The following is an 11516-nucleotide window of genomic DNA, read 5'->3' as shown; positions in this document are numbered from 1 at the left end:
AAAATTTTTCCTATGCTCTAAATTTTTTTCTATGTTCTAAAAATGAACTCCTCAAAATCACAGAAATGCCATTACTAAAGGATCATTTTAGATGGTTTAATCAAAACTAATAAAGGGCTGAGATTGATTCTTATATAGAGGGGGGGTTCTTACATGAGAGAGTATATATATAGAGGAAGGCTCATGTAAGAACCCTCCTCTATATAAGAACCAATCTTAGCCTTTTATTAGTTTTGATCTAACCATCTAAAATGATCCTTTAGTAATGGAATTTCTGTAATTTTGAGGAGTTCATATTTAGAACATAGAAAAAAAATTTAGAATATAAGAAAAAAAATTTCGAGCATAAGACAAAAAAATTTCGAACATGCAAAACTTTAGAAAATAAGCAAACAAAAATTTAGAACATAAGTTGAAAATATAATTTATAGCATAAGAAATAAATTTATAACATAAGTTGAAAAAATAATTTAGAACATAGGAAAAAATTTAGAACATAAGCTGAAAAAATAACTTAGAACATTTGAACAAATTTAGAACATAAGCTAAAAAAACGTATATAAAGAGGTTTGATCTCCTAACCTCATGGAATTACATAACATGTCTTACCATCTTAACTACCAATAATTTATGCTCAATTTTTCCGCATAAATGTATTTAAATGTAGAATACAAAATTGCATCTAAACTCAAAAACAAAGAGACACATATTATTCTTTATATTCTCTTCAATATTCAACTTTACATTCCAAATTATTAATACTTCAAATACTTTAATATTAAAAAAAAAAATTACTCAAATTAACATCTGATCCAGGGGCAACGCTCGGGTGACACACTAGTTACATATATTAAAACTCAATGAAAAGACATGAGCCTGCCACGTGTCATCATGACTAGGCAGATGATGTGGCATCATGTCATACAATTACTATAATTCATTAAAAAAAATATATAATGAATTATTAGCATTAATGTTCAAACCTATGACCTCATGCTTATTATACTTAAACTTCAACCACTACTCCAATGACATATCTCATATCTATACTATAATGTTTTGTTAAAAAAAGTTAATCAGATTCATAAACTTGCAATCGAACAAAGCAAATTAAAAATTTTAAATACTAGATATTGAATAATACATTTGGATGTTCAGTAATGGTTGGAATAATATATTAAAATAGTACGAGTATTGAAGTAAATTTAGTTGGAGTAAAGTAAAGGAATTCAAGGCATCAGGTCCAGCCGCCCGATCAGCGTGTGTTAGCCCGTTGGACTCTAACGGTTTGATCTTTGGATTCCCTCACTTAATTTCTTGAGTAATTCTTATAACCCTTAATTTAAGAGTATGTTTAAGGTGATTAATCACCACCATTATTCTCTTGATAAGTAACTCTCATAACCCCCCATTTAAGAGGTTGTTTAAGGTGATTATTTATTGGGATTCAACTTCTATGCTCTTTTTCTCTATAAATAGAACAAATATTTTTTTTTACTACACTTGAAAAATACATCAAGCACAATAGGCTAAACACATTCTCTATTGGGCATAAATTACTTGATTCAAACCTTCCACTCGAAAGTGTCTTTGTGTGGAAGTGGTGTGTCAAGCATTGGGAACATGTCGTCGAATACAATTGAGCAACTTGGGTGCGTCGGAAATTCGTTTTCAAGTCAAATCACTGATATTGTTCCATTGTTTGTGAGATTATCTTTTTTATCTTGCTTAAATATTTTTATACTATTTGTATTAGACTACTCCTTTATTTACAACAAATGTAACTAATTTAATCTGTATTTGTATTTTATCACATAATTTTTATTATAAAACCTCATTTATAATATATATATATATATGTGTGTGTGTGTGTGTGTGTGTGTGTGTGTGTGTGTGTGTGTGTGTGTGTGTGTGTGTGTGTGTGTGTGTGTGTGTGTGTGTGTGTGTGTGTGTGTGTGTGTGTGTGTAATGACCCGGGCCAAAAACTAGTTATTACTTTATTAAGAAAAAAAAAGTATTGTTAATTTCGAGCTCAATTTAGACCCTATGGACCAAAATGACCCCCTGTACCGTAATCTGACAATATTCTAGACTAAAAAAAAAAACAACAACAACATACAGATCGATCAATGCATTTCTTGAGATGCAAAATGGGGGCACATATGTTATTATTATTATTTATTTATTTTTGCCAAATTCTACCTCAATTCGGACCTTTAAAAACAAATTATTTGAAAATTTTTCAAAAAATTTGGCGGTTTAAAGATAGTAAAATAAAAATAAATACTCCCTCCATTTCATAATGTTAGTCCCATATATCATTTTGGACGTTTCAAAATGATCTACCCATATTGAATCTATTCCTTTTTTATTTTATTTTATTTTCCTAATCCGATCTTATAATTACTAGTCCCAGTAGTAGATTGATGACATGACTGTAATTAAATATTCTGATTGGTCATCAATCCCATTAGTGGATTAATGACATGGCATTTGATTGATATTCCTCACGTTAAACAAGCATTGTAATTGATGCTTTCCAAAGAAAAAAAAATCAGAACATTTAACAAGATAGAACTAATTAAGCAATTTTTGTACTAAAATGTAAGATTCTAAATATTATTCATTATCTTATTTTTTGTGATTGATTCTATATGGGACTAACAAAGTGAAACGGAGGGAGTATTTTTTAAAACAAATTTGTAAAGGTAATTAAAATCAAAATTGTGTTTTATATATAAATAAAGGTATTGTAATTGAAAAATAAAAAGAAGTCTACTTTCAGAATTTGCACAAGTATATACATCACAAAATTTAAATTTACACTATTGGCTCATATTTAACTGCTTAAGGCACGTGTCATGTACAGTAAGTCTAATTTTTATAAGAAAAATAATTATATTCAACAAATAAAATTTGATAAAACATACAAATCAAATATATAGAAATCATAATGTCATAATCTATATTAATAGGCAAAGCAACAAATTATCTAAAAAATGGATTTTTTTTTTTGGCTACCCAAACTCGAGAATTTTTCAGGTGGGGCTTAGTTTGATCAGGTCTAGTGGCCATATTAGTGAATACTTATTTATAAATGTACTTTTAATAAACATCAAAAATCAATCAAACAACAAACTAATATTTCCACTAAAAGTATAAACAAAAGTGCAAACATACACAAAATTACAAGTAATATATCACCTTTATATCTAAAAAATCCTTTGTCAAACACAACATTTATTTTATAGTTATACTATACCCTATAAATCCTTAATTTGTGATAATATGTACGTATATTAGTAAAATTTCATAAATAAAATTGTAATTAACTTTTATATATAGTTATATTGAATTGAAATTGAAATAATATATAAGCTGAAGGTATTTAAAAAAAAGTTAAGAGATGTTTTAAAGTAATTTCTTTAACATCTATTATATGAATCAATTTATTATAACTTTTTTGGCAAAATCTAATAATACTCCATTTAAAAGATGGTTAAAAAGGAGTTGAAATAATTATTTAGGTAAATGTATATAGAATAACTAGGTTAAGTCCCGTTCCATGCACGGTAATTTTTAATAACTGTTTCATATTAACACTACATATAGTTATAAATTAAAAATTTGTCTAAAAACTTATGCTAAATTTATGAAAGAGCCTGTTAGCCAATATATTTTCTTTAAAATTACTTTTGGCTACACATACCTCTATATGCACTCGGGTGTATATAAAAGGTGATAATTGACCATTGGCAAGACATGATTTTAAAATAAGCATTTGTTAATATGCATATATTTTTGTATATATTTGATTTCACTAACAAATTGCATTGATATCATTTATTAACCAAATGAATTTCTTAAATTGTAGGACATTACAAATTATGTTAAGAAACATTTTTTTTTTTTTGCTTAAATTTAAAGTTGTTAATTTTTTTGTGGAAGGATACATCAAATCTTTTATTTTAAATAATTTTTTAATATTTGACATTCGAATTATTTTCTTAGAATATATAATTGACAATATATTATGAAAATATACATCAAATCTTTTATAATATTTTGTATATGTATAAATTTGTTATCTTTTATTTATGTATTGTATAAGATTTGTTTCCAATTTTTTTTTTCTAAGGACACAACAGAAAATGACACATGTCATTGTTGGTGTGTCTTTAGTATATAGTTATTGATTGATTGATTATCAACACCAAATAAAAAGGAATATATATTTGTCATAACGATAATATAAAAGATTTCGAATGATATTATTATAGAATCAAATATTAAAAATAATAAAAAAGGGTTAAAAAGGAAAGCGGGGTTTTGGAGGGAAAAAACAGCACCAAGATGTGACATGTGTCACTCCCGATGTCTGTTTTAGTATTAAGTTATTGATTGATTGATTACGATCTTTATAGATAAAAAAAAATAAAATGAATTATGATCTTGTTAACTTTGAGTAGAGTTCCATGAAACCTACTCATTCATAAATATGTAGTAAAGTGTAAAACCATGCCACAAGATTACTAAATACACATCCTCAATTTGAATACTCTAGAATCTACCAAGCTAGCCCTTCTCGACTCCTTGATTTTATCTTTAGCTATTCCTTAATCAGTTCCCTGTTTAACTTTTATTAGTATCAAATGCAGTTATCATTGTAATTACTCCGTCTGTTACATAACAGTTAACATAGTCAAACTTTTAACCCTAATTATAAATAATCAAATATATTAATTTATTAACGAGTGAATTTGTTCCAAATAAAAAAAATCATCTTTATTTAAGAGAAGTCATATCGCTTGAAGATACTGGCTAAGGGGACAGGTGGTTAACATCATGCCTAATGCCGAATCCACATATTATGGGGTTAGCTAGACCAAGCCCAACCCACGATCTACATGTTGTGCCCTTGTGATGTGTCGTGCTGAAATTTTAAAAAGGACGGTCCAAGCCGCATTCCCTTGTGTAGGGATGTGCTAACGTGTTTTGCCCAATACATTTCATTGATTTCAACGTGTATTCGTTGTGATTCTCTCAATAAAATCAGTCTAGTTCAAGTTTGGCCAACGACTTAACACACATAATAACGTGTATGTTGTTTTGTGCTAAATCATGCCCGTGTTGGCTATCTTGGCCCAAAATCATCATCTTTATAGGTGGTATCCTAGTTTGGATCAAGTCCCGTGATATATTTCAAACTTCTATTGATAATTGTATGTGATTGAGAAATTGAATTTTTCATATAAAAGAAAACAAAAGTAATATCATAACTACATTAAGGGTCAGGCACTTTGAGAGTGAGGGAAGAAGGGCCAAACTTTCTCTAGTGAGAATTAAAATCTCAATCTCAAGATTGAAAATTACAATTTTTTTCACTAGACCAAACTTAAGTGAAAAATAAATCCTCTTAACTCTAAGCTAATTACATACGGAGTACTATGGAGTTTTTGATACCTAGATCTTTCTTTCATTAATCCTTCCTTGTCTACCATATGGTCCATATATCTCTAGTGCACGGAGTTTGTATTAAAATCCGAAACATTGTACGATAACAAGTTTACAACTATTGAAAAATAGGCAAAATGAGTGACTAGAAGTTTGCAAGGTATAGTTGCAAAATTGATAACGATTTCAATGTGTAATGTGAACATTAAACAGTCAAAAATAGCAAAAAAAATGTGTGTACACTACACCTCATAATCTCATTCATTCACAAATCGGTGCAATATAATCTGCAATTTTCACACTTTTTCTCTCCCCTATAAAAACCCAACCCTCCACCAATCTTCAACCCAGAAAAAAACTCTTCATTTCTACCCACATTCAGAAACTTTCAGAAAAAAAACCAGAGCAACAATGGCGGGACAAGAAGTGAGCAACAAACAAGTAATCTTAAAGGATTACGTTGTTGGGTTTCCCAAAGAATCAGACATGGAGTTCAAAACTTCAAAGATTAACCTCAAACTTCCAGAAGATTCTAATGGGATTCTTGTTAAGAATCTCTACTTGTCTTGTGATCCTTATATGAGGAGTCGTATGACCAAGCATGATCGCCCTACTTATGTCGAATCTTTCGTACCTGGATCGGTATATTTTATTTTAATTGATACCCATTTCATTTTTTTTATTGATTGTTTGTTTAATTAATTGTTTGTTTTTCAACCTCTTGTTATTATTTTAATATTTGCTGATTGACTAATTAATTAATTAATTCGTTTTGGGGTTAAATAATTTGTAAATGTGCTACCTTTCTTTTTCATCATTTCATGTTTTATAGTGTAGGACTTTAGGGTGATGTTATAAACTCTATATTAAGGATTGGGACAGAGTTAAAATGAAATATATTTGTATTTAATTATCTGTATGCTAAAGTGTATTAATAAGGGTCGTTTTATAATCTAGAAATTTTTGTTGCATGTGTTATTTGGGAAATTTATAAGTGTTAAAATAGGCTTTTGGAATGTTAAAATCAAAACTGATGGTGGTTTAATAAATTTTGTTGCATTGATTTTTGGCAACATGGGTGCTACTTGTGGAGATGTTTAGCATAAGAGGTTTTGGGGGGGCATTTTTGAATGGTGTGAGATAATTTGTTATGAATTTATGCATATGAAATCACTGATTTCATAGTCTATTATCCTTTTTTACGAGTGTGTTTGGATGGTGGAATTTTGGAGAGAAAGGGAGAGAAGAAAAGGTGAAGGATTCATCTTCATTTGTTTGAACATGACATGGGAGAAAGGAATGGAAGAGAATAGGAAGAATTCATTTTCTTCACCTTCCTTTCCTTCCTTTTCCCTCAACTTATATCCCCTCACAAATATGGTTTATGTAGGGCATTTTAGAGTTAGAGGGAGGGTATAGAAAGTGAGGGATCAATCTTCCCTCGTTTGGATATGATGTGGGGGTTGAGGGAAAGGAATGGGACTGGAGGAATCCATTTTCATTTTCTTCTTATAAGTTAAATCCTTCAAGTGTTTGAAAGTTTAGAAGGAAAATGCAAGCTCATTTCTTCCCTTCCGACCCCTCCCTTTCCTTCCAAAATAGTTGACTGAACATAGTGTTGAAGGGGACGGGAACTGGATCCCTCTAATTCTCTTCCCTTCACTGAGTGAAGTCGTATCCGAATAATAAAATGAATGCTACGCTTTCTTTTCCCTCCAAACACCCTGTAAATTCAATAAAAAGGCGTAGAAGATTATAGAATTGTACTTAATAATCTCTGGTTAACATGTTTGTGTGCTAATTGCAGCTCGTTTTAAAGTTGTTAGTGGCAATACTATGGATCTGATCCCTCATAATGGATGTAATTTCCTATCAACACTTGCACAGAACGTTTACAAGTTGATTTTCCACCTATTATGGATATGATCACTCTTCTACACCTTTCATTAAAGGTTTTATGTTCAATATGTTTGTCGATTCTTCTGTTTCATGAGATCTTTAGGTGATAATTTCCGACTGCCGATGTGCACGTGTATGAATTATGAAAGATGATTAAACGTTATAAGTCAGTGACCCATAATTGGCCTGCTTCCTTGTTAACTTGTTACCTATCGAGTAAAATAGAAAATTTTCAGACTACAAGAATGATAAGGAGATTTGCTAAAGCTAGAGTTAGGGAGTTGAGCTTTGTTTTGTGGCTTTGCCTCAACTTGTTACCTTGTCCTGCCAACGTTCTCCTTGACCCATTATATAGAATTTGGTTGGCCTTTGAATAATTAATAAGAATTATGGCATGCTAAACATGAAAAGTTGTAAATGTATCGACAGTCCTACAGAAATTAAGAGCAAAGTTTGATACTTTTTTTTTTCTTCCTAAATAAAAAGTAGTGATAGAGGTTTTTTGGTGTGCGTGAAACTTCTGTTAACTAAAATGCTGATTTTTTTTGCAGCCCATTATGGGGTATGGAGTGTCCAAAGTGCTGGATTCTCGGCATCCAGACTACAAGGTGGGTGACCTTGTATGGGGAATAACTGGATGGGAAGAATATAGTCTTATTTCATCTCCACAGTTATTCTTTAAAATTGAGCATACTGATGTGCCTCTTTCCTACTATACTGGGATTCTTGGTAAGTTTTTGTGTTTTCCTTTAATTTTAATTTTTAGGAACTCTGAAAAATGTGGTACTAGTTGAACTATAGTATCTTTTCATAAGAGGGGTGGAAGGGTGAATAAAATGATGGGAAGTTTAGAAAATTTTCCGACTATTTCATTTCAGTTTTTGTTCTATTTGCTTGGAAAAACCATTGAATGTTCTCTGGAAATGCTATTTGTGGGTAGAGCTGCAAGAACTTGACAAGCATTGAATTAAGCAATAACTTCAGTTTTAATTATCAGCATTCAGCAGAAGAATAAGATGTTATAAATGGATAAAATATGCTGTAGTCTGGAGCGTTTATAGAAGATTTTATAAATGGATAAAATTCTACAGGGTTAGGCATCTGAATTGGTTGTAAAAACTATAGCATGTGAATAGATTTTATGAAATTTAAGGTTTTGATTGTGAGGAGGGAGAAATACGTAGTAGATTTGTAAATTAGTGCTGATTGCTGATGAGGGCAATAAAGAAGGCAGACTCATCACTCCAATCCAGGATAACTGAGGGATCAGGGCTGGGACTCACAACCCCGCTGCCTATAGGCCACAAAGAGATGGGAAAGAAATCATACATAATCCAGGATGACTTACCTGTATGCTTTCGCGTATCAATATATAAACTGTTTTCAGAATTTGGGCTTTAAGAAGTAAATGAAAAGATGTTTTACTGAGACCTTGAGGAATACCGTAAGAAATTTTTTTCCAACAGGAGGTGGTTCCTGCTAGAAATTTTGCAGCCTTCTAATCTCTTCTCAGCTACCAACATACAATAATTCTGATCATTTGACATGTTTGGCTTCTATCAATTTGTAGGTATGCCCGGCATGACAGCCTATGCTGGTTTCTATGAGGTTGGATCTCCTAAGAAGGGAGATCGTGTCTTTATCTCTGCAGCGTCTGGTGCTGTTGGTCAACTAGTTGGACAACTTGCAAAATTGAATAGTTGCTATGTTGTTGGAAGTGCTGGTAGCAAAGAGAAGGTGATTTTCTTGATTCTACATGTTTGACTATTACTTGTGGATGACATCCTTTTATGATTTTTAATCTTAGCATTTAAAATTATGGTTGACAAATGGAAGTTCTTGATGTAAGTTGCACTTGGTAGAGAGTTCTTGAATACTAGTTGGATACCATTAAATATCATCACTTGATTTTGAAGGATGATTTTTGAAATTCAGCTGTTCAATCCCTCTTTTGGGTAGAGAGTTCATATAACTTTTCAATTAAAACCTTTTTGCCATTTTTGAAATATATTTCTGGTTCTTACTTGCTCTCACAACTTCCTGCATGTTAGGTTGATTTATTGAAAAACAAATTTGGATTTGATGAAGCCTTCAATTACAAGGAAGAGAAAGACTTAGATGCGACCTTGAGGAGGTGAGTATTTACATGTACTGACTGCCAATATGTACTTCATATAATGTATTATGCCAAATCCTTAACTTTGTGCAAGAAGGTATGTCTAAGTGACCATTGCTAGAGGGAAACATTCATCATATATTGTCTTATGCCAAATCCTTAACTTTGTGCAAGAAGGTATGTCTAAGTGACCATTGCTAGAGTGAAACATTCATCATATATTGTCTTATGCCAAATCCTTAACTTTGTGCAAGAAGGTATGTCTAAGTGACCATTGCTAGAGTGAAACATTCATCATATAATGTTTATGCCAAATCCTTAACTTTGCGCAAGACGGTATGTCTAAGTGACCATTGCTAGAGTGAAACATTCATAATACAAGGGGAAAATGTATTATATGAGCTGTAAAAAAATAATGGGGGAGGGGAGGGAGGTGCGATTGTGGGAATTGTTTTTCACAGACACAAATCTCAAAGATTTTATTAAGCCTGCAGTTCTCTAATCTTGATATCTTGCTTTGTTTAGGTATTTTCCAGAGGGAATTGACATTTATTTTGAGAATGTTGGAGGGAAGATGCTTGAGGCTGTTCTATCAAACATGAGACTCCATGGCCGAATCCCAACCTGCGGAATGATCTCACAGTATAATCTCGAACAGCCGGAGGGGGTCCACAATTTGTTTGAAATTATAGCCAAACGTATTCGTATGGAAGGATTTATAGTTTTTGATTACTATCATCTCTACCCCAAATACCTGGAAATGATCCTACCACACATCAGGGAGGGCAAGGTTTCATATGTTGAAGATGTTGCTGAAGGCTTAGAGAGCGCTCCTGCAGCCTTGATTGGGATCTACTGTGGCCGTAATGTTGGGAAGCAACTTGTTGTAGTGTCTCGTGACTAAATTCTTAGTGTGAACATGCTGTGTTGAGCTTGTAAGTGATGGTGTTTGTGGGGAGTAGAATTGGGTGATTTCTATTCTTGAAAGATTATGTTATAGTAGTAATTAAAATAAATGTGTATGGTACTTGTGCATTTTGCACGTCTTTTTATACTCTTACTTGATTATACTACTCTAATTAAGATATCTTGGTTAGATCATGTGCTCAACAAAATATAGAGCAGACATTTGTGCTGTTGTGCATTAATATGTCTTGGCCTTTTATGTTCACTTAGAGAGTGCTTGTACTGTTTTGGATTCATCTTTGCGTATTAGGGATGGGTTTTCTTACGCGTTCCCCTCTTAAGCCCTGTTCTTTTCAACTTATTTGACGAGAAGAGTTGAGGAGAGAAATTTGCGGAGGGATGGGGGTAGTGGTTTCCGGTGGATGTTTCAGAAGGTTAGGGCTGAGGTTTTGGTGGGGAGGGCAGTGATCTTCAGTACAGGGGTGGTTTTGTGGAGTGAATGGTATGTTTCAATGGGGAGGGTGGAGGTGTGTTAAAGGTATGGTGTTTTACTGATTTGAGGTAGTTTTTTTTTTTAGGGAAGATTTGAGGTAGTTTGAAGAGGGTGAATAATGGGCAAGTATATTTGTTTGGTTAATCACACAATTAGTGAGACGCTTTCCCAAAAAATGTTGTACATCAAGTAAATAAAATCAGTTAACAAAGAATAAATATTCAATACCTTTCCTTATTTGGTATTATAGGTTAGGCCCTGCCCACTTCACCTTAAAAAAAATAATATTTAGTAAAAATAAGTTCAATTCAGCAAAAATAAGTTCAGTTCAGCAAAAATAATTTCAGTTCAGTAAAATTAATTTCAGTTTAATAAAAATAATTTAAGTTCAGCAAAAATAATTTCAATTGAGTAAAAATAATTTCAATTTAGCAAAAATAAGGTGAAGTGAACAGGGCCTTATACAACGTATTATTATTTGTATTTTCCATCTTTTTAGCTTGATTATTTTTTTTTCATTTTTAACTCTTTATGTTAAGTCAACCATACATAGCATTTTATACCACCTCTGTTTTATAATAGTTATTGATTTCATATTACAACAAATTAAGAATAATAATTTATTTCTCATCCAACCATCATATGGAT

At 31.7% G+C, this 11516-nt stretch overlaps 1 protein-coding gene across 1 annotated transcript; it reads left to right on the top strand.

The window, feature by feature from the left end:
• Nucleotides 1-5602: 5602 nt before the first annotated feature.
• On the top strand, nucleotides 5603-10537 carry LOC145581903 (2-alkenal reductase (NADP(+)-dependent)-like). The gene is made up of 5 exons (XM_081638938.1): nucleotides 5603-6096; nucleotides 7905-8082; nucleotides 8924-9090; nucleotides 9405-9487; nucleotides 9995-10537. The coding sequence occupies exons 1-5, from the start codon at nucleotides 5866-5868 to the stop codon at nucleotides 10371-10373; spliced, it is 1038 nt and encodes a 345-aa protein (XP_081495064.1). The 5' UTR covers nucleotides 5603-5865; the 3' UTR covers nucleotides 10374-10537.
• The last annotated feature ends 979 nt before the right edge of the window (nucleotides 10538-11516 follow it).

This window comes from Chenopodium album, chromosome 15 (genome assembly GCF_948465745.1).
Source record: "Chenopodium album chromosome 15, dcCheAlbu1.1, whole genome shotgun sequence".
NCBI classification, from domain to species: domain Eukaryota; kingdom Viridiplantae; phylum Streptophyta; class Magnoliopsida; order Caryophyllales; family Amaranthaceae; genus Chenopodium; species Chenopodium album.
This window is presented reverse-complemented; position numbering and strand designations above follow the sequence as displayed.

Excerpts from the sequence above, each read along its gene's own strand:
- LOC145581903 (XM_081638938.1), top strand. The coding sequence starts at position 5,866 with ATGGCGGGACAAGAAGTGAGCAACAAACAAGTAATCTTAAAGGATTAC. Across the intron at positions 6,097-7,904 it reads AATCTTTCGTACCTGGATCG|CCCATTATGGGGTATGGAGT; the intron begins GTATATTTTATT and ends TTTTTTTTGCAG. Across the intron at positions 8,083-8,923 it reads CTACTATACTGGGATTCTTG|GTATGCCCGGCATGACAGCC; the intron begins GTAAGTTTTTGT and ends ATCAATTTGTAG.